The sequence below is a fragment of the Pagrus major genome, chromosome 10, assembly GCF_040436345.1.
Source record: "Pagrus major chromosome 10, Pma_NU_1.0".
NCBI lineage: Eukaryota > Metazoa > Chordata > Actinopteri > Spariformes > Sparidae > Pagrus > Pagrus major.
The window spans coordinates 11,630,029-11,654,185 of record NC_133224.1 but is presented as its reverse complement, the minus strand read 5'-3'; the positions used below and the strand labels follow the sequence as shown (position 1 = coordinate 11,654,185).

The 24,157-nt window shown below is 42.2% G+C and overlaps 1 protein-coding gene across 1 annotated transcript; it reads right to left on the bottom strand.

Moving 5' to 3' along the window:
* Positions 1-3,631: 3,631 nt before the first annotated feature.
* On the bottom strand, positions 3,632-23,613 carry LOC141003317 (B-cell scaffold protein with ankyrin repeats-like). The gene is made up of 15 exons (XM_073474642.1): positions 23,601-23,613; positions 22,852-23,247; positions 20,999-21,135; positions 20,761-20,899; positions 20,516-20,658; positions 18,381-18,500; positions 17,503-17,697; positions 10,641-10,704; positions 10,170-10,367; positions 7,841-7,903; positions 6,394-6,542; positions 4,610-4,676; positions 4,407-4,436; positions 4,088-4,164; positions 3,632-3,661 (listed from the first exon to the last, which is right to left on the bottom strand). Exons 1-15 carry the CDS (start codon positions 23,611-23,613, stop codon positions 3,632-3,634), a joined length of 1,821 nt encoding a protein of 606 aa, XP_073330743.1.
* Positions 23,614-24,157: the final 544 nt, after the last annotated feature.

Sequence of the window (24,157 nt, the reverse complement as noted above, 5' to 3'; positions counted from 1 at the left end):
ATGTTGGGGAGCAGCTGTGCACAATCCTCTGCCCCTAATCCTGGGGCCGGAGAGAGGACCCAGCAAGGAGGGGAGGTGTGTACGTGTGCTTACGCCTCCCTGTGTGTGTTGCATGCATGCCAAGGTGCACAATGGAGAAGTTCTGAATGGCTGTGTTTATGCACGCTCCTTCAGTAGGCTAGTTATCCCTGATAAGTTATCCCAGTGTTTGTACTCTCAGGAGTGTTTTTCGCAGCAGCGTGGAACCAGCGGCGTCTCCGGGACGCTGGGAGGATTCGGCAGACGACTGAGGCGACAGCTCGGCTTTTCATGTTTCAATTGGTCGAGGCCATCGCCAGTTAAGAGCTGTGTCATAACAATATCGTTGATGCGGTGACTGTATAATCCTGTCTCTCCAGCGTCTGACCAAGCATGCAGCTGGAATAGAGAGGAAGAGGAAATCCAACTGGGAAGTTTGTCAAGATTTTTACAGGATTTTCCATTCTTGCTGTAAAATAGTGAAAAAACTAAAAGTGTCCTCAGTAGTTCTGAACGGAAACTTAAAGCTGCACTTACCAAATTATTTGATATCACAGTTTGTCAAATGACCTAATATGTGTGGTGTGAGGAAGGTCTGATAACCATCACCCAGCTCTGCAGCTACCCTCGGATCTACGGAGCATTTTAGAGTCTTTCAGCCAATTTTTAGCTTGTTTTGATGGTTCAGTCTCACCACTATCACAAACTCCGTTTATAGATGTAGCAGGCAGTTAAAAGCTCAGATAAACACACTGTAAGCTACCTGTAAGTGACCAGGTTTGTTCCCCTTATCAGCATTATAAGGCGATATTATTATTAATAATGGTTCAATATGATCATTTAAAGCTTGATCCTCTACCTCCAAATGGCCAAGAAGTCGATAAAGATGTTCATGTGTTTTAAGCAACGTTACAATCAGACAGTAGACATTGGAAAGTATCAGGCTGACTCCAAATCTCCACACTTTGCATTTGGGTACTGTGATGTGTTCAATGTCATCATGTCAAGTCTATACTTCTAAATATTTCTGTATTATGACGGGGAATATTATTTCTATCCTGCACGATTCAAGTCAAGTTTTAATAAAGTAACTGTTTTACACATACATCATAAGTTCGATAATGTCACGTCCGTTTTGCAATGAATTGTGGGTAATTTGGATGCAGCCTTAGTCTTTTGCTTAAAGATGTAGTGTGTAACATTAGACCTTTCTTGTATATTTTGTTAAGTTGCGTATTTTCATTATCCCAGAGAAATCCATACGTTTCCTTCATGTAGTCACCTTTCACTAAAACTTAAAAGAGAGTCGGAGAGTGAGGGAGGAAGTCGTAATTTGAACAAAACTTTAAAAAGTTCCCTCGTCCCTGAACGTATTCATAGATTTTCACCAGCAGTGGCAGTCGTTTAACAGTGAAGACAACAACTCCCACGATTCAATGCTACCTTCACCTTTTCTTTTGTTTTGATTGAGAGACTCTTACCGGGAGAAATTATACCGTGCATTTAAGATAAAGTTGCATCACCACCTTTTCTTTTACTTTTAACGGAGTATGCCCCAAATTTAAAATAAAATAAAACTTTCACATTACCTTTAAGATTTATTAGTTGTCAAATTGAACAATAATTTAAATATGGCAAATAGAAAAACGTGGGAATTCCTTTATGATATAAGTATTAAGTCTCACAAAAAAAAGAAAAACTGAGGTCTGGTGCTGTAACCTCACAATTACCTAAATACTACAGCACTTGACTCAATGCAGGTTTTTAACCTTTCACTCCTGAATAAAGACAATAAAAACATACTCAGATCAATAAGGTCAATACAATGGCATCATAATTAGACTTGTATATATATATTAAATATCATCACAGTGGATGTACAGTGCTCGGTTTGGAAAAACACTGAGTCTTTGATCCCTTGTTTTTTTGATGTAGTTCTGCCCACATATCGAAGCATGTGTGCTGTGGGCGACACATGCCACTGAAGTTCTCTATCTGCTCGTCTCTCTGCGACTGGGGGAATCATTCCTTGTGGCGGCGGCTCAGATATTTGCATACACGATGAATCGAGGCCTATCTCGGTGGCCATGCCTGACGCACGGACCGAAATACACTCAGCAGGTGACAGGCAAACATATGCCTCAAATGCCATGGGGTCCTGAAGCCGGATCATCTCCAAAGGCTAACTGGCAGGTCTAAGTAGGGACGGCATTAATACATATTATTCACAAAGAGCATGATTGAACAGAAAAATGTGCCCGGCGTGTACCCAGCTGCTTTGTTGGCACACAGCTCAGCCTCTGCCTGGGTTTCAAGACTGGGCTCGGATTTAGCCGTGCATTCACTGAATTCCCCATGCAGCTCTTATTCATTCATTCAGGCGCAGGCCGGGCTGTACCAACAAACTGGTGTCTGTGTGTGCGTGAGAAAGAGTGTGTGCATTTGTGCCAATTCCTGAATAGTTTTGTAAATCACAGCAAATTCAGATTTTTGACAGGTATATTCAATAAATGGTTATCATTCAGACCTTTTAAAATGACCTCTTTAAGCGTTATTTATGAATGTATTGTTTTGCTGTGTTGTCACACACAGATTCCTGCAGTGTGGCAGCAGAAAACAGTGAGATTCCCAGGAAAATTTAGCCTCTGAGCTTTAATTTCACTCTCACTTGCTGTTGCAGCACCCCTAGGTGGACATGTACGTTCATCCCAGTGAGCTAAGTCGTAATAACTCTACTTTTATTTCAGTTATTCTCCCTCCGTAGATTAATTCTGACACGTCTTGGCTGATGCAAGCAGAGATTAAACGCGCTTCCTGCTTGCAACCAGGCACAGCGAGGAGCGCTTCACTGATGTTCTCACCTGCTGCAGGACTATTTCTACCTCCCATTTACATTCATAAACATATATGGATACATTTTTTTTTTTTTCCATAGCTTGCCCCGCAGCCATCAGGAGGTCAGCAGGTGCTTCTGGGCCCGCCAGATGTCTCTGGTTGCTTCACACAGTGAGTGTGATGGATATATTTAGAGATGGAGCTCCCTCTAGAGGCAAGGACGTGAAAGGGGTTTTTCAGGACGAGACATGCTGGGAAATTGATTGCCTTTTCCCTGCAACACCATGAAAACCTATTACACGTATCATTTTAACCTTCTAGATGATTAACCTCGAGATTCATGAATGAATTTGATCACGGTTTCAGAAGAGAAAGTCTTTATTTGGGGATTTTCTAATTAACAAGGTAGTTGCTGACATGGAGACGTTTTACAAAATTAGACAAAAATGACACTGAAAGTGTAAATTTGCTTTCAAAAGTGAAGTTACACAAATAGTAGGAGACAATCAGAGCTGAACAAACAGTAGGAAATGTATGAATGTCATTTCATTTCTTCTCACTTTGAAATACAAATCATATTAAAATGACATATTATGTATTTACATATTATGTACTTAAACAGAGTAAAACTGATATGATTAGTAGAATAGAAGAATAAAGTCTTTGTTGAGTGACGGAGCCTGTAAATGAAAAAATGAAAAATGTGACATAATTGATGAGTTTAAGACATTTAAAAGAAATTAGTGTCAGAATCACATGTATCTTTTCAGGCTTACCTTCACCGTTTGTCAGCCTTCGATAATTTTGACTGCAAAACAATTCAAAGGAACATTTGTCACCCGTCCAATAATAATGCAGACTCATGCAAACTTTATATTAAAGGGGCATTATGTAGTGCTGGAGAAGAAATTCACACTCAGAATTTTAATATTTACAATATTAATAAAGTAATAATACAAACAGAAATATTTATTTTTCCATAACTGAATAAACAAGCTGTTCTCAGAGGAAAATAAGGTCCCCAGAACTCTGTTTGAAGCTAGAAAGGTGGCAGGGTCCGCCACATATAAACAAAGTAAAACAAAGTTATCCTTTGTTGTCCTTTAAGGTCAGTTTGTTTATTCAGTCTGATCAGCTGGTGAAGATCTTTCTCCTCTGATTCAAATTTCTTCCCCAAAACTACGCACTGCACCTTTAACACATTTATGCTAACTTCAAAGTGAGTAAAACTTACATGTCCTTTAAGTGGCTTGCTGTAAAAATCAGACTCCGCCGCCTGGCCTCCTCTCCGACTCTCATTCACTGAAACACCTGGAGGGAAATCATCCAATAGGCACAGCTGAACGAAAGAATTGTTCAGTAACAGAAAATAAAAGACTTCCATTTAGTGCGACTGAAACTCGCTACATCAAAACACGGCGCTGGGGATTTGATTAAGTAACACTTGCCCAGGGATTAACTCCCCGACACTGCAGCTAGGATTGGGGAAACTACAAAGGCATGCAAACACAGGTTTTCTCTGCGCTCACTGAGATAAGTTTTTAAAGACTCACTTGGCGTGTGATGAACGATGTTGATTTTATCTGCGTGGAGAGAAGAGTTTGAAAGCCATTTACAGTTACAGTTTAATCCAGTCATTTATAAGGCGGCTACTCAGTCCTGTGCTGTGTATTATCTATCTTTATGTTGAAGCTCCTGAGCTCTGTGGAGCCTCTGCAAAGTTTAACCTGCACATCCAGGCCGAAGGAATATTTACCGTAGACGCTGTCATCGTCCTCTCTGCTGTTGATGATACCGGTTCTGGTTCTCTGACCCGACTTCTCCTGCGGAGACAAAGATCCGTGCTTTAATACTAACATACACAAAGCATCCATTTGTTTACAAAGCATGAAATTTCTATAAATGATCTGTGTTATGTTTCTACAGAAATAGAAAGGACTAGATTAGAGGATTAGATCGTATACGTTTATTCCCAGCTGAAACAACACTGTTGTTTCTGGCTCTATGTTACTTTTTCGTTGGCCACATGTGAGTGGATTTGTAACGTGACGTGAACAAATGAGACCTTCCCCATCTTTCCCGGTTGCTTGTACAAACCCGGGGATGGTTTGTTTAAGTTGTTTAAAGCTGCTGGTCTGTGGGTTTCTTCGTGAAGGACTCGGGTGGGATTTTCTGCGACAGTCCAAAGGATTTGACTTTATGGTCGTTCTCGAGTGTCTCATCGCAGTGCCTCTCCAACATTAGCTAACATTCAAGTTCAGAAACATGAACTAATGACGGACTTTACGTCTAAGAATGTTCAAAAATACCTCCTTTAATGCTGATGTTTCTATGTTCCTTCTATTTTCTGCTCCATTTTTACTTTTTTTACCCACTCGGAAACAAAAAGGAACCTTCTCGGAGATGTGTTCCCAACTGCGGAAAATTCACTGGAACAACAACTTAGGAAGTCTGCGACAATTTTGGTACACAACTTGCCGACTTACGAGGAAACACGGTGGACAGAAGTAAAACTTTGGTTGTCGGCCTACTGCGCTAACGTTAGCGTGCAAGTGTTAGCAATGTTAACGATAGCAAGCGCTCACACTGTTAGCTAGTGCGACATACTGACAACCACCTGAGGGTGTTTTGACGTGAATGCAATGGAAGAGGGGGATTGAATGACACATTTAATGGCTGACTATTCATGTATTGTGTATTTAATTTTGCTCCCATGTTATTTGTAATATAGTTTCAGATTGTAATCATTAGGCCCTGTCCCTGCAGAGTGACATGGATTAGTTGGAAAAGTTATTTATTCCACTTAACCCTGATGTGTTGATGTTGTTTCCACATAACAGCTTAAAAGCTAATGAACACACCGAAGTAAGATCCATCAATAACTCATGAAAGGTCGGAATATCAACACTTGAGTCATTGGCTGACAAAAGGAAATGGGCGCATTAATGGACTGCATTTATACAGCGCTTTCACAGTCGTACTGACCACTCAAAGCACTTTAAAACACAAGTCAGCCCTCACCACACATTCATACACTGGTGGCAGACGCTACCATGCAAGGCACCACCTGCTCATTAGGAGCAATAACCATTCATACACACTCACACACTGATGGAAGAAGCCACCGGGAGCAATTTGGTGTTCAGCATCTTCTAATACGCTTCAACATTTAGACTGTTGGGCCGGGGATCAAACTCCCAACCTTCCAGTTCGTGGACAACCTGCTCTACCTCCAGATTAAAAGCCGCCTACAATCACTTATCAGTTTGGAAAATGTGCCACACCGCCCACGCCCACAATCACATTTTCCCTTGTACTGTGAAAAGTCTCACCTGTCTGTTGGGCCCTTCAAAGCTCATGCTTTCATGAACTTGAATGTAAATGGTTTCTTGTACCTTCAGTCTCTATTGTGAGTAGCTTGTTTTGCAGGTTTGGCATGGCGTGAGCAACAGATGGTCATAGGTTTATGAGGGTTTGGTCCTGCGAGCTTCTTCATTCCAAGTTCAGTGTGAGTGTGATCACAGCGTGCGACAGTCCTACCTGCTGGATGGCATCCGTGCCCTTCTGAACCCGCTCCAGGGCCCCGTTCGCGGCGAGCGAACCTGCCTTCGCCCTCTGCGGAGGCCCGTGAATCTGGCTCGGCACGAAGCTGTCATAGGTGGAGGAGATGCTGTCTTCCCTCCCGCGCGCTGCAACGAACAACAACTGGATTCAAAAAAACAAGCTGCTTCGGGCAATTGGAAAATCTGACTAATAAGTGGAAAACACAAAATGACTGTTCACTCACTGTTTCGAGTGACAGAAATAAGAAAAGACAGGGTAGAAACCCACTCCAGATGGCATTCATAGAGGGGACTGGCTGGTAATGTGATTTCACCCAGCACATCTGTAATGTCATGAGGTGATGGTGGTAAGTAATTTTCTGGGTGACTGTGATGATGTTTCGATCTGTCACTCAGTGTCACCAGCAGTAAGGCATAGCAGAAAAATGGCTTTGTATCTCTGTAGGTGCTCGATGTAGCAGCTCTTTCTCTTTTTCACACTTTAATTTTGTCTCATCTTCCTGGCACCCAAACGTGTTTAAATGTTCTACCTGCTCTTTTTATTGCCTTTTTCTTTATTTTCATTTTTTTTTTTTTTTACTGTTAGCGTGCCCATTACTGCTGCGATGACTTATTTCCCCGCGGTGATCGCTACAATTTTTAATTAACTTAACAAAACACAAATTATCTAAGAACGTCCACGTTAGCTGACATCACGCAGCAGGTAATCATAAAAGGGAAGTCAGCAAAAATCATTGCCGCTGTAAAAAGTCCTGCTGTTAAAAGTAAAGAAAATCCAGTCTGCAGGTATTAAAGTCATATAAATTATTGAAGACAAAGGTAAATGGCCTATCTCACTTTTTACTACTGACACAGGCTCCAAAAGTGAAGACTTCTGCTGTGTTAATGTGTGTGAATGACAAAGCCAGACGAGAGCAGAGACTGATTAAAGCCTGCGTGCATTAAAGGAGCACTATGTAGAAAATGTAATCCGAAGAAGAAGATATTCATTGACTGATTTTTATGCCTAAACAAACTAAATAAACAAACTCTTTGTTTTCACGACTGAATAAACAAACTGACTTTAAAGGACAACACAGTTTCATCCTGTTGTGGCGGACCCTGCCACCTTTCTAGCTGCTAACTGCTTCTCTTCTCTACCCTATCTAATGAAGGCGTTTATAGGTCAAGATGATCCATAAATGGCCAACAAATTATCGTATAAAGTCAGAGAAAGCATCTCTTATGATGGTACGAGGTGAACTGTTGAGTGTTTTTGAAGGTTTATCCATTTTAGGGACTAAAAGTCACATGTAGGATATGTCAGCCTCTGCTGCTTTGATACTGACTACTCTTGTTTTATTGTCAGTCTCTTGTGAGTTTCTAGTTCAAATGATGTATCTTTTATAGCAGGACTCATATCACCTAAAACAAAAAAAACTCACCTTGTTTAGTGGGGAGTGAGTACAGATCAGTATCACCCTGAGGTGTCTTCTTCTTCTGGAACACTGTAAACACAGAGCAGCTTAAGATAACATAAAGCATCGTACTTGTGCTTTACTCGAGTAATGTTACTTTATACTTCCACCTGACATATAGTGTACTTTTTACTTATAATTTATACTTGTACTATTTAGACAGGAGCTAAAACAGAGGGTGAATACAGTGATGCAGCACTGGATAGTTGACTTTTTGAGCATTAAAGCATGTAAACCTATTCTTGCAGTATATAAAATAAACATATGAACCTGAAAATGAGCATAATATGTCTTTTGAGTACCTTTTTACAACACTGACCACATTTATTTGACAGATAGAGCTAGTTTAACACTACAAACTATGATCAACAAATAAATTATGATGCATTATCATAGATTAAGATAAAATAAGACTGATTCATTGATTTTTTATGCCTAAACAAACCAAACTCTTTGTCTTTGACTGAATAACAAACTGACCTCAAAGGACAACTCTGTATTTTATAATAAAATATAACATAATATTTATCTAATAAGCATTATTATATATAATTTCCCTCATTATTTTTTTTCATATTTTCTTAGAGTGGCCTGATCTCTATAACAGTTTGTGCCCCTGCATTTTAACAATTCTCCCACAAGATGGCGCCACATCCTAAACTTACAACCAACCTACTGACTGTGATTTGATATAATTTGAATAACCAGTATGAAAAACAAAAAATAATCCTGTTAATGGTTCAGAAAAATACTATTGATAACTATAAAAAAAACAAGAATGCTAATGATTTGTTATCCCGGAGTCAGAGTCAGACACACACACACACTCATATATTGAGCTCTGGGTTGAATTAGACGCCCCTGCATGATGCTTTTGGTTTGGTGGTGAGCGCTCAGAATGAAAGGGCGACACTGTGTAGCTGTCAGAGGCTGGTGGAGCTGTGGCTGTGTGACCGACGCTGGATTAGACTTCAACATCCACACCCTGCGAGATAATCCCACCTCTGACTACTTCTTCCTCCATGACAGCGTCTCTCTTTTCCACTTCATGTTCAAACGCAGCCTCCTCTTTTTTTTCTCTTGCCTCGCTCATAATAACACAGGGCCTGGGCTTTATGGCTCTATCCAGAATGAAACTGTGAGAGGTACTGTCATGTGACTGCAGCTATTACTTTGGAGTGTGTACATTGCACCCCGTGTAGTTTAACACGCCCAGTAATTCCACTCTGCAGGATTGGATTTCAATCACATTTCATAGCATTTCAGTCCCATTGAGCTGGAGACATTGCCGCTAACAAAAGAAAAACTCCTCATTATTTCCACTTGTGCGCTGGTCTCCAATAACTGGCTCCTCGCCTAATCCTCCACCAAGCCTCATCTCTCCTCTCACATCTTTCACTGCGGCAGTGGGAGTGAGCAGCAAAATGTGATCCTTGTGTGGTTTGAAGCTCCACTGTCTCAATAGATGGAAACCTCAAAATCCCTCTCCTTTTTCTCTCGTGCGCTCTGGGGACAAGGACGATGGAAAACATGTGTAATGACTTATTCTGGCTGACTTGGCCTTGGTCTGGCCAAGATTGGTTGCAGATGGCAGCTCGGTAGTTCCCTCTCTGTTACAGCGGGGATGCAGGGAGTTCACTCAATTTTTTTTTTGCTTTGTAAGTCCCATTGGGCAAGAGGTTGGCTTACTGGATACAAGCAAGCTCAGTAAATTAAAAAAAAAGCTGCATAATGGGGAGAGGGTGCAGCCTGTTGCACAGTTAGAGTCACTCTCGTGTGTTCTGAGTGTAATATCATCTGTGGGAATGACAATTAATCTGTGGATGCATGTGTGCATGTTTTCCAAGATGAAACAGAGGAGTCACAGCCGTTTTAATGATTTATAAGCCTTAATAATACCAGTCACTTTTGGATGTTTCATCTTCATGAAATATTCACACCGCTGAAATTGAACAGTTAGGGACTGTGGGCTCTCGACGCTGGCAAATGGCTCTTTCTCTCCCCCTCGCTTTTGTTTATTTTGCAGCGGGGAGCGACCGTGTTCTCGTGGTTTATGGGATCAAAACAAACGTGTGTCGCAAAAAAAAAAAAAACGGGAAAAAAAATGAAAAAGACTCTCAGCTCTATTCAGCAGCACTCCACTGACAATGGCAATGCACATTCCAGGCACTTCCTCCCTCCCACATGATCTCCCCAAACTCTCCTTCACACACTGAACATAACTCCAGCTCTATCATTTCTGTGATTTTCTTTCTTCTTTTTTTTTTTTTGGAAGAACAGCAGAGTAAGAAGTTACCTTTAGCGATGTAAGGGGTTTTGTCCTCTTTCACGGGGGTGCTCTCAGGCCGAGGTGTTGGTGCAGGTGGGCGATTGGCAATATCCACTGGTTTTGCTGGGTTTTGGATGGAGTCATATTCATCATTCACCTCCAGAGGTGCATAGATATCCTCATCATCCACCTCTCCATCCTCTCCTCCTTGCTCTTTCTGTGCGTCTGTGGTGCAGGGAGTCCCTAATGCACAAAAGTGTTTACTGTACTATTGCTCGAGTGTCTGCATGATGAACTTCTGCATACTGTCGTTTCACAGCTAATCGGAAGCAACGCTACATGGTGTGCCCATCAGAGAGGGGAAAATATTCAGTGGTCGGAAATGAACAGCAACCCGGCATAATGATGTGCTGGGGGAAGGAAAAAAAAAACAACAAAACAGTTCCATTACCGGCTTTCCTTTGTCCTCCTTCCACTTCCCATCAGTCCTTCACTCACCTGCGGTGCACATCATTTCGTACACGCTGGCATCACCATTGTCCTCGCCTGAGCCCAACATATTCTGCAATAACAGAGCAAAGAGATGCATTTTAACGCTTCAGCCAAATCACAAAAGAAACAGCTCAGTGGAAGCAAATTTGAATTCAAGAAAAGGGACATGTCTAATCTGTTGTCGCCATGTAAGAGTGTTTCTTTTTTGTTCTTGTTTCGTTTCTTTTTTGTGTTTTCTGTAAGAATGTGAATCTCGGCTGGCTCACTTCCTTGACAGTTGGTTTTTTCTCACCTGTATCCTCCATCCAAGACACGAAGATGAAACCCAAAGATGATTATCCACTAACCACTGTCACACTCTATAGGCTGATATCTGCCTCCATGTCCTGCTTTAATATTCAGTGTTTTTCAAGTCAGAGGTGACAAATGTCCAGATTATTAAATGAGGTTTTCTCGCTGCATGTGTTAGGACATCACGGGGAGAAAAAAAAAGAAGAAGAAGCAATTTCAGGGTGATAACAGGAATTAGAGAGGTGTGCTGTAACGGAAAGCAGTTTTCCCTCTGACAGCAAAGCCGCCGCGGAGTCGGCCTATTTGCTAATAGCATGCTGAGGGACAGACAGGGGTATGATCAGGGTAATTATGAAATCAGACAATCTTCCCCTTTCAGTCCAAACATATCATTTAGCGGGCAATCCGAGACCCTTGAGTTGATATTTAGACTGCATCTGCGATTAGATTGAGATGCGGATATTAATTTACTGTCATATTTCAACTTCTGATGGAGATGAAGATGTGAAGACCTGAAGCGCTGTGTCATTAATATTGGAGTAACTTCCAGGGAAAAGCTGCTTCCTGAGAATATTTATTTTTACAGAGAAACCAGAAGGTAAAAGAGGAAAATGCTGGTGAAACGTTCTCAGATTTGCACTTAAAACTGCAGCTCAGCTGTATTGTGCTGCATCCCAACAGATTATATCAACAATAGACTCCATCATAATATATATGATAATGCATCAGGATTTCATTTGAGTCCTTTTTTGGGGGTTTAAAAGGATTGAATCTGAATTCAATAACAAAAATACCAAATCTCTGCACAATGCATCAGATAGATCTCACTTTGATCAAGATATCCTCCATATAACCCGCCACGCTCTGTATGCAGTTTCCAAGCAACACAGCCACTCATGACTCAATTACAATATTACACAGCTCCTAGTACTGCAAATTACTTATTGGCTGCCATGAATGCATTACTTAACAGTGGAGGTTCATAACAGGCCCAACAGGTAGAAAGGACGGGTTAATTACCACCACAGCTTGAACATTGAATTATAATAGTTGGATGCTGTGTTCGAGTGCCGTGTGGTATTTTCAGAGGTAATTTCTGGACAGGGGAGGGGGTATTTATTTACTAACCGCAAATGCTAAATCATTGTACAGATGTCTGAAACTGCACGAGCTCCCGAGCATTCCAGACGAATGCAGTTTCACCAGCGGCAGCAGCGCTTCAGACAAAACAGCAGGCACGGTTTTTGTTAGAGGGAGAACAAATCTCAAGTAAATCCAGAACAGGATAAGGGGTGTAAATCTGTTTTCAGCGGTTGAAATGGTCAATTCACAGGCTGGCTGGTCTCGGCTCTTAGTGCCAGCATGCTGGCTGTCTTTAGGCACAGTGGTTTCGGGATAAGAGTGTTTGAAGCATGGCAGATTGCAGAGTGTAACACTGAACCCATCACTTAGGTGCCGGGCAGATAAAATCTGTCCAACTTATTTTTTGGCTGCAGAAAAATAAAAAGTGGTCAGCTCAGCAGCCAAAGCAACACTTCTGTAAAACTATATTTACTCAGCAAAGTGTTATCTTCATAGTTTTCTGGCTGTTATAACAAGAATCTACCGCTGTTCTAGCAGCACTGTGAGGACGTACTTAAACACACAATATGTAACTTCTGCCGCTAAGGGGCTCTCTATCAAAACTACAAAAGTACACAACGGTTTTGGACATTTTAACGCAGAATTTCCTACATATTATGTCTTTAAAACAATGGGGTTTGAGCTAAACGCTAATGGCAGCATGCTCATGAAAGCGATGCCAACATGCTGACGGTATAATGCAGGTATAATATTTAACATCGGGCTATTATAACATGTCATAACATATTTCAGAGCAGGGGTATTCAACTACAATTCAAAAAGGTCCAGTAAGAGATAAACATCCTCATGAAAGGTCCCGAACATCATAATATCTAACTTGCATTATGACTCAGTGCCGTATGCTGTATATTGAAGTAGCCGGGTAGTTGTATCAGCGTGTATGTAGTCAACAATGGTGTCAGGGCCATCCTCACTGGTGAGCCTGGAAAGATATCTAGTTTTAATAATGTCAATAGTGGAGAAAGCTGCCTTTATTACCTGCGCTCTGAAATTCGGATTTGAGTGTTTGCTCATGAGACTCAAAAGCGAAGGCGCTTCACACGCTTATAATAATCACCGCGGTCTCGGAACATATGAGTCTATTCTTGATTAAAAGCTGTGTTTTCGTTGTCGACTCTGCTCTTTTTACAGCAAGCCATGTGAAATACCTCTTCTCTGACTCACTTATTTTTCTGGTTGTCGTCTCTCATTTGTGTGTGTGTGTGTATCTCACTTACTGACTCGAGTCGCCAACGCTTGTCCGAGTGCACCGATGTGATCGGCTGAGTAGCAGTATCACATCAGATGATTTACAATGCATGCAAGTGGTCTGCGAGTTTCCTGATCTGCTAAAGCGGTGCCGTAAAAAGGCTAGAAAAGTTGCGGCAGTTAAAATAGAAACGTTATCGGTTTTAGGTCCGCCTATTAGTGACCTCTGTATTGGTGAAAGGGCAAAAGCATTGCTGAGTTGGTGGCAGATGATGAGAAGTCAGGGGACCACTAGGCTTTGTCTTCTGGGGACCGTGAATATCTGTACAAATCTTTAACGGTAATCCATCCAATAGTTATAAATCAGTCTGGACCAGGTCTGAACCCGACGGCTTGTCACCCATTGGTTTGTAGGCTACCGTTTTGAAGCCTCGCGTTTGGCATTACAGCCGGAAGTGACTGAATTTGGACACGGTGGTGGAGCTGGGTTGGATGCGCATTGCTACACCTCTAACCTGATCGGAGCAACTTGTCAATAACAAGGTAGCCACGCTCTTTGTAGTGTCTTTTACCCTAAACGGGACCATAATTTACCAAATGAACATCATACTGTGTTGAAAAAGACTCTAAACTAGCGATTGAGTCCATAAAATCAGTAGGAAACTGTTTAATGAGGTAATAAATCAAGTGAGAAATAGGGTCGTTTTCTCATAAGCTTATATACGATCAGACTTTGCACTTTAAGGCACTTCCACGTTGTTCTGGACCAACGCTGTCATCTCTGATGTAGCTAAAAAACCTTTTATGTGTAGCCCGAGGGATGAAAACTGTTTTGTTTTTGTTTTTTCAGAAAGAGGACGGCCTCATCATTCAAATGATAATCAAATATCTGGAGTGTGTGGCTACTGATTACACCATTACTGACCAACTAAACACGACATGCAAAATAAGGCCAGTGGAGTCAACACATCCCGGGAATCGAGTGTAGGATGTCACCTAATTTGGTTGTCCTGCATTTGGATAGGAGTGTACTATAGGCAAACAGCGCATAAATATCTCTTTGTAGTCTTTGGAGGACCATACAGTGTCGGGCTAATTTGTATTTATCGTGCTGTGCTCTACATCTGAGAGCACACAGTGAAATCTTGGTCGGAGCGCAGAGTCCATCTAAATGCCAAGTGACACTCAGCCAAATTTGCGACCCGGCATTAAAATATTAAATAAGGACAATGCGTGCGTTTGTGTCGCTAATTACCATGAGCAGGCACAATATTGCAGCGTGAGGACATAAACATCGTGGCTAACTGCGGAGCATTTTCTATATTTGTATTCTCGTTACGCTCTCCCTGAATAATTCAGCTTTCCCCTCTGGAGCAGTTCACAGCTAATTAACAAAGAAGTGTGGTGCCAGGGCAGACTAGTGGATCTGACGCAGGCCCTGTGAGTGATTCAGCCTGTGTATGAAGCAGGGGACCGATCCGTCTCGGATTTATTGACAGAGTGCTGCTACCCTGACGCCCAACCCACTGATGCATCATGGGGCTGATTAATTGGAGGTGGGGGGGGGGACGCTGCAGATGAGTTAATGAAACTGCTTTGCGTTAAAAGGAGCATGAACAAACCCCACCCCGCAATGCTGAGTCTTGTTCTTTACTACACATGCACATATCTGTCAGGATGAATATTAATTACCCCTTCAAGAAAACTGCAAAAAAACATCAATGTTGAGTCTGTCTGTTATGGTACATATAGGCTTGTTGAGTCTCTGTTTGACTCCACTGCTCCCCTGTCGGCTCGGCTCGCCCGGTGCATTGTCACAGTGAGCACTTTGACTCGCGAGAGCAGTCTGATCAAACCTTGCTCCATCTGCAGTCACTCTCAATTAGCCGTGTTGCTAGGGGGATAAATACATTTGCAACAGCTGCTGGAGTGTCTAAATTTCCCCTGAGGGGGAATCCTCTATAGGTTGATCCATCCGAGCAATCAGAGAAAGTTGAGAGTTGTTAGTACTGTGAGGGAAGACGGCAGATAACAGCCTAGATTTCCACGTGAATGAAAGAGCGTCACGCTGCTGTATGTTACAAAGAGATGTAAACTTCTCAATGAAATCTTGCTTTCATATTAATGTACTTTGTACCGTACCGTACCGTACTTTTACTTAACCCGTTCTTATTCCTGGAAGTTAAGGTAAAATTATCCTAAAACGCCTATAAGTTAGTAAGAAGAGAGAGTGGCTCACTTGCCGTTGTAGGCTTTAGGATGGGCTTACAAGCTCCTATCTTCTAAAATGAGCTATCAATCAAACATGGAATGAGAAATTGAGACGTTGAGCCTTTTTGCATGGCTATATTTATAAAAATTTGGCAAACTAGTGGACCAGCTGCTGACTTTTAACAGGTTTATAGTTACATTTTATTTAAGGACTGAACAATATATTTTTATATTTACTTTGACACTGGTATTGCTACTGTTTCTGCCTATTTGCTTTCTTGCCAAGAGCTGAATGTGAGAACACATCACTGAGTGACGTTATAACCGGTTTGCATAATCTGTACAGAAAGCAAATTTTTGTTGCTGTTTTACGGGATTTTCATGTCAGACCAGTTCCTGGCTGGGACCGCTGACTTCCTGGAGTCTCCCTTGGCTGCCTGGCAACTTCACAGTGACGACCAGAGTCCAGGAAGTTCGTTTTGGCCAAGCAATAAATTTGCAAATAACCTCTCATAGACCTTTGCTTGCCATTTTCCTCCAACCTCATGCTCAGGGTGGGAAAAAATATAATGGTGCTGTGTTCCAGGTTGTACGTCATTTAAACAAATCCGACAAATTGTTGTCATTTTACAACTTCCTAATTGATCAGCAACCGCAAAGATGATGGAAAGTGGCTACAGCCTCTGTTTCACCTCGAGGGTCAGACAAATGTCTTCAAGATATGTGTTGACATTTCTTAATCGCATCGAAACACTATCGTCTCATTAATGTTGTTCATTTTAAAATTCTGAGTTTGAATTTCTTCTCCAAAACTACGTAGTGCCCCTTTAAGCAGGATATCAGCAGCAGCAGTTTGCTAGGGATGCATAGAAGGAGCTTGTAGTTAGCAGGACAGCCGAGGACGATTGTCTGTCTCAAGAAACGCTGTCATCTTTACACAGATGACTCTTTTTTAGCATTGCCCAAGTCAAATATACCCAGGCAGGATCGGAGGGACTGTAAATATTGTTTCTTCCATTGTGTGCACCTGTAATATTTGCTGAGTATTTGCAGAAATGATGTGGTGTTCTCAACCTCCCATCTTGGCAGTAACACTGGGTGCATCATGTCTTTTTCATGATGATAATGTCCTTACCGGCTAATGAAATTAGCATCGGGGGAAGAAAAAAAAAGATGCTAGTGTCCTCCAGGTTTATTAAATAAAGGGATATGCATGCATGGAAGAGATCTGTTAAATTTGGACTGCAGCGAACGTGCTGCTCTTGTGCGACCGTATCCGCACGGAGAGATGGCAGGTTGAGCGGGGAAGAGAGGCTCTTCATATTAACATGGGATAATGGCAGCCATTACGCAAGGAAAACCTCGTCATTAGTGGCTGCGTTAATTGTCTGACTGTATGCAGACGACCTACGCTGTGAGCTATTGTGCATGCATGGACAAACACGGGCTTACTGATCTCTGTGGGGGTGTTTCCATTAGGAACCTCGCAGGCCAAACATTTTCAGGATGAGAGGAGGATGGGGGGGGGGGGTTTTACATCAATCTACTAGCTGGATGAAAAGACGCTGGTTAGCAGGGACTGAGGTCGCTCCTGACATACAGGTCACTCTCCCTGCTCTCCACCTTCCTTTCCTCTCCATTCTGTTCATTATTGATAACGCACCACTCACTCACGGCCCTAACACCGTACTGGTGTTAGTAAGAGCATTCCTGAGTGTTGCGCCGCATCCGCTGGCCTTTGGTTTGTTCTCCCCAGCTGCCAGCAGGTAACTGAAAACTGGGGGGGAAATCCATTTAGCCGACATTACATCCAGCCACCACGTGACGGGCAAACAGTGTCATTGGGTGGTTTTAATTAGCTCGCAAATCACTGAACATGACGACGCTGTCATCGGATATTGGCATTTTGAGAAATGTCTTCATTGTATGAGGGGTCAATAAAGCCACGACAATATTTTCAAGCAATTCCAACAGCCAAGAACAGAAAGAGTAGATGGAGCGAGAGTGAAAAAAGGGCTAATAAGGAGGTAGTTACCAGTGTTTCCCTCAATAAGACGTGAAGCTCTGCATGGCCGTGACTCTTGGCAATCTCAGTGGGAGTCTGCCCGTGGCGGTTGGCTGTGCGCAGTGCTCGCTCAGCACCTGGACACTGCAGGAGCAGGCTGGAGACGCTCTTGAATCCATATTGGGCAGCAAAGTGGAGGAGTGATGGTACATCTGCATGATGGAGCTCTGATGTGGATAATTGGCAGTTTTGATCAGGTTTTCAGGAAAAAAAAAAAAAAATTCAAAACATCGACTAAGTCTCGTAAGGCCTGAAAATGAACAGCTGTGCATTTGCGCACATAATTCTCCGTGACAGCAGAGATTACACCGCTATCATCGCTTCCTTTACAGGTGGCAACTTGAAGTAGGCCCGATGCAATGTGAGCAATCTAACGCAATCAGGAGAGTGGAAGAAAGACAGCTTGGAGGCACTTATTGACCTCTTTGTCATGGAAACATTTCCCTGTGCCCTTTTTAGCCGAGTTAAGGATCAATCTCAGTAGCTGATGAAGCCATCAATCTGCCACATAATTAGCCAAGAAGTAATAGAGGGCTTTCTTGTCACGGTGGATAATGTGCATCATGCAACAGCAACACATTCCGACTGTGAGGAGTGTGTTCAATCACACTGTTGCATGAACACATCAATCGGATCAAGAGGGGTAGTGTAAACCTTTGACAGTGGATATGTTACAAATGATTTGCAATAAAATACACTGTCAACAAACAGTTTGAGATTATATCATTGCTCATGTAGCCCCAAAAGTCCAAGTCAGATCCCAAAAAGTTGTACCAGGTTGGTGTGATAACTCAGCAGATGTTTCTCTGCTTGTGCAGTAAAGTTCTGACTAAGCAATAAAACAGCGCTCTACCTCTTTCAGGTGTGTTTTCACACTGCAGTCCCTGAAAGCCTCCGGTGGGCATCCCCTCCAACAGCATGGAGGACAACTTCTGATCCAGCCCCTCCACAGAGGACTCCTGGAGAGCCTGAAATCCAGAGTTCACAAGCAGACCACATCTTGGAATCATTTTTCTGAGGCGAGGCTGCAGAGAGAAACTGGTCAATACAAGTTTCAATTTACAGCCTATAGAGGCACAATAAAGATGCCAGCCTGAATATAACCACACACATCAGCGGCCTGTCGTGCCACTCCAGACTTTTACTTTCAAATCCTCCTGCCAAATTCTTCTTTTGGCATTGCTCAACTTTGCCTCTTCAGCAAAAAGAGACCCCTAATCAAATCAAGTGTTCGTGGGCAAAAAGAAGGCTGAAACCTGCCGTCTCCTCATTTCCAGAGAGGAGACGCGAGGAGACATAAACATCAGCAGAAAGAAGCTGATTCAATTTATCTTCCTTTTTTTCTGCCTCTTTATAATGGCTTGGAGTGGATCAATTATGAGCAGTGTTTTGGGGCAGCAATTGACGATTTTCTATAACTGTGTTGCATAACGATGAGTCACTAAGTAATATAACACATTCAAAGTGCCTCAGAAGAGTTACTTTTATTGAAGAGGGAGAGGATAGCGCAGCATTTAAATGTCTTTCCTACATTACAAAATTAATGATTGATAGAGTTATTACAGTGTAACTGCTAGAAGTTAGAAGTTTAAAGAATTCTCACTGCTTCGTCCATATAAATAATAGCTCCATGTAATTTCTAGTTTCCATCGAATAAATCAAGTCCAGAAATATTAAGGTGTGTCTTCATGACAGTGTTGCAAGTTGAAAAGCTCGCCTGCTCTGCCAGCCAGCCTGCAACTGACACTGCGCTGCATATTAAAGGGGTCCCTCCATTTAGAAAGGCACGCCCATAAAGTTGGGAACTGGCAACAAACAGATTAAAGTAAGAATAAACCGAATCCAGGCAGCCAAGAATGAGACTTCCTGACATTTTAGTCCGTTATGGGCCGAGCTCAAAAAAACACACAAGCCTACATTTCCCACAATGCAACTCAAACACATTTATTGGTTTGACTTTCCGTCCCTAGTTGTTAAAAAACTCCATACCCCCTTTTTTTTTTAAACTTGTAGTAATGAGTCCTAAATCCTGGAGACAAGTTAGCATTTTTTAGCATAAATGTCTGAAATAAAGTCTGTGGTTACCGAAGGGTTAAGACATTTACACGTTTTGTTCTACAACATAAAATACATCATTAAATGTCCCACGATTGAATTATAAACTGTTAACGTGTCTTAAAAATGGCAGTTGCTAACAGGTGGCTAAATGAGACTGCAGAAGTTGTCGGGGACATTAAACGTCATCACACCGAACACATCTACTCACTCGTCCGTCTTTACAGGCCGACTTTAGTCGTAAACTACTCAAACTCTGACTTTACAACTTGTTGATTGATCAATTTATTGAAAACATGTTCAGTAATTGTGTAGTAGGAGACTCAGTGGTGGTGACGTTTAAGTCATGCGACCGCAGTCTAGTCTGTTCATAGCCTAAAGTTAGCTTTTTACTTCTAGCAGTTTAATTTACGCTTCGATATTCCAAAATCCAATTCAGCAATCCCATCAGCTTTTTGTCGAGGGAACCAGGGCGATGCTAACTTCTGGGTTAGCCTAAAAAAAAAAACGTCATCCCTTTAGCACTGTGTAATGAAGCCATAAAGTCTCCATGTGCCTAAGCCAAAATAACCCTGATGACATCATCAAGGTTATTTTCTCAGACTTGACAAAGCTCCTCTGCAGCCACAGAAAACACTATATGACCAGCTAGCTGTGTAGGATGTTTTTTATGACTAGTGAGCAACCTTTACGTGTGAAAAGTGTGGAATTTCCCATTTTACACTTCATTTCCACCCAGTTTTGTTTTGTGTCATTTACACTGTATAATTTATGTAACACGCCCCCTGGTGTTAGATAATGAGGAAAATATACACATGGACCATTAATGCATGGTAAGAAATAAGTGAGGAGGTTGGCCTGTCAGGTGTGAGCCAGTGAACTATTTTTTCAGAAAGAAAAATGTGAAAGGACGTTTTAAATTCTTTACCTGACACATGAAATCCACAGGATCTGCTGCCCTCACCAGAAGGCAGGATACTTCCTCCATGTTGCTGTAGTACTGCAACTGTGCCTTGCTCAGTGGCACTCCATTGCTATATACAGTCACTCTGACGTTCCCTGCTGGAAAATCTGCAATGAAAAAAATACAGAAACTGCACGCAGTCAAGATTCAGGACTTGTGTTATGCATTCTGTTAATCATGCGCTCATTGTTCCTTCTTAGTTTGTTCACCTGGTGCATTGACGCACAGGATCCGCTCATTCCAGCTAACAGGCTTCACTTTCAGCATCTGACTCTCACCAGTGAACTCAACCTCGGCGTCGCTGCCAGCCGCCTCGTTTTTCAAAAGAATGAACACCTCCGTAGAGCTCTGCCAAACAGACAGCACAGTGAACTGCAGTGTAATCAATGTAAGGGATGCTTTATGAAAAAAAGAAATGGCTTACGACTGACTAGATGAGTGTCTCACCCCGCATGGAACTCTGGAGGGAACGACCACGGTGCCGGATCTGTGGGCTCCAGCTGACTGCATTTGTTCTGCCTTTTGCTCTGATCCTGATGGTTTACGTGCCAATGGGTTGACGTTTGCTGCTGAGGCTGACAAACCTACAAGAGATGGGACACTGAACTTCATACTGAATTATGCACCAGTGGTCTACAAAATGGGTTTCAGATACCGCAGGTGCATTCTTAGCCATGCTAGCGGCTAGCTCTAGGGATGACAATGTCGGTCACTTTGGTCCAGACTGAAATGTCTCGCCAACTAAAAGATGCACTGCCAAGAAAGTTTGAACAGACATTAACATGTGAATTGTACTGGCTTTGGGGATCCTCTTTGACTTTTCCTTTAGCACCATCATCGGGTTCTCATTTGGTTTAAAGTGAAATGTCTAAATATCTGCTACGATAGTGCTACAAAATGTAAGAATCCAGGCCAAAGTATTAGCATGCTAACAAACAAAAAGTAAGTTGCTGAAAAAGGTAACATTACACCTTCCTGTAGCACGATAACATTGTCAAAGAGACTTTATACCTGCTAGCATGTTAGCATTGGCATTAACTTGGAAAAATTAGCATGCTAACAAACTGAAGTAAGTAAAACAGGTCAATATTACACTTTCCTATAGCACAATAACATTGTCACACCTGCTAGCTTGTTAACAATGTCAATGTGAGCATGTTAGCACACCTTTAGCTCAGCACGCCACTGTACCTCCGTAGCCTCAAAGAGCCCTTTTGCACGGCATTATAAAATCTTTGTTCTGTCATTTAAACTGAGCGAGGTTAACTTTAAATTATAACCTCTCTGATATATGACATTTAGACTGATTCACATAGAAAGTAAGCACACGAGAGGTATTGTACTTTTTCATGTACATTGCTGTTGCTAGAGAAACCAATCATGAAGTGCACTTTCTTCCATAGTACACACTACAGCTCCTCAAACACCTTCTGTTGCCTACGTGCTAACAAACAAACAGCATCCTCCTGTATGAATAGGGGAGGTACTTCTGGGTTAAAATATAACTGTCCGTGGGTTCCTGGCCTGAACCACTTCACTGTATCAGTGCAATGAAGTGAGTGCAGAGTGCACTTGAATTTGCATGGCTCGTGATGAGTAGTCAGCGGTAACCAAAGAGGAAAGACTGGGCTATTTGCATGAGATGTTCCTCCTGCACACACACCTGTTTAAATACAAGCCCCTTCCTCCGCTTTATGATTTCATACAAATAGTGCAATTAGGAAAAACAGGGAAGGAGGCAGAGGATAATTGTCAGATGAGCAGATGAGGACATGCAAGAGGTGCACACGGTTTCACCAATGATGTCTCCGCAGCTGGTGCTTAAAAAAAATATTGGATGTCAATCTTCAGCCGAACAATTCCCGGGGAAAAAAATAAAAAAAGTCAGTAAACAGGTTTCCAAGCTGCTGCTCGGGCATTCTCACAAATAATGAGTATTCTTTTTCCCCTCGCATTTATGGCAGGGAGAACAGCAAGGCCACGTGGACATTTTCCTGAAGGAAGGATGTGGAAGAGGGTGATTGTGTTCAGAGTTTTGCAAGACTGGCTGTGACAAAATGTCGATCTGATTTACTGGCGTGCATTAATACATGTAAATTAAGAAGGCTTAGAGATATATTGCTTTGTCTTTTGATTCAAAAACAAATATTGGTCGATCAGTGCCATCTAACTCCAATAACATGCCCGTAAATACAAAATGTTTTATTCTTTATTATAATGATAATTAAAGGAGCACTATGTAGGTTGGGAAGAAATCTTTTCCACACACATGTCAAAGTGAACTAGTTTTGAAACCATACCTTTCTTCACAATATCAGTCACAGTGGACAGGTACTCGTGAGCATCTTGCTCACTGGAGATCTGCAGGCACTCGTCGCCGTTCAGGGGCACCAGCTCCAGCAGCGGGGTCAGGCTCTCCACCCCGCACAGCAGCACCACCACATGAGTGGCAGGACTCAAAACACGGGCCAGGAAGAAGCGCCGCATCTGGCACAGCCCCTCCAGCATGCCCTTGGAAAGGATCAGGAGCTTGCAGGTGTACCGGGCCAGCCTGAGGAAGTCGTCCCGCCGGCTGGACACTGTGGCGATGTCATAGCAGCAGATCCCAGCCTCTGAGATCGGGCCAGCGAAGACCGACTGCAGGTAGGTGGCCCATTGCTCTGCCTCTTTCTCATAGATGATTAACAGCTCCTCAGCTATGAGAACAAGGCGTTTTGTTTAAAATCATATCTCCACTACATTAATCAGGCATTTAGGCAGCAAAATATGTATTTATACCAAGAGACCTTTCCTCAGATGTGGATAAATACTCTGGTGTGTAGCATACTAACACATAACAGACTGTTTGTAGAGGATGTAGCTTTGACATATACAGAAACAGCCAAAGCCAATATTGCCAATATCAACCTAAATGTTGCTCTGAGCATTTTCAAACAATCATAAATCAGCAACGCTCCCATATTAAAGCAATTACTCATTTTTCATTACCCCAGCAATAATTTATGTTGCAATGAATTACTGAATAAATAATGCAAAGCAACAAGCTTACCTGTCTGGCTCATGGTTACAGTTGTGTTTGTGTCCCGGTCCTACTTCACAGTGACATGGAAAACAGCACGGCTATTGTCAGGAGGAGCTCAGATAAGAGGGAGTTTCCTGCTACGCCAAAGTAGACAAAGAAATGAGACCTTTTTTTTTTTTTTTTGAGTGAACATGAAGCCTGCTCTTCGCTCAGGCGACAAGGAAGCAGCTTGGATTAAAGGTTTAAAAAAGAAAACAGAAAAAAAAACAAAAGTAAATTAGTGCGACAGAAGTTGAACGGCAGCAAGTCCAAGTAAATTCAGTCAGTGGGATTAAATGTACTTCATGCAAATTTAATGTGGTGGAAAAAAGCAAAAAGTTTTGCCGTCAACATGTTGCTGGTACCGGCACCACCCAACCTGGTATGTAAAATGGGTAGTTATAAAAAAAAAAGTCATAAAAAGCCGATGTTTACAGAATGTTTCTTCACTGAAGACTGCAGCACAGTTAGACGTAAAAAGGTTACTGTGTGTGTAATTGTGACATTTATTATTTATGACAGTTTGAAAATGAACATTGGGTGGA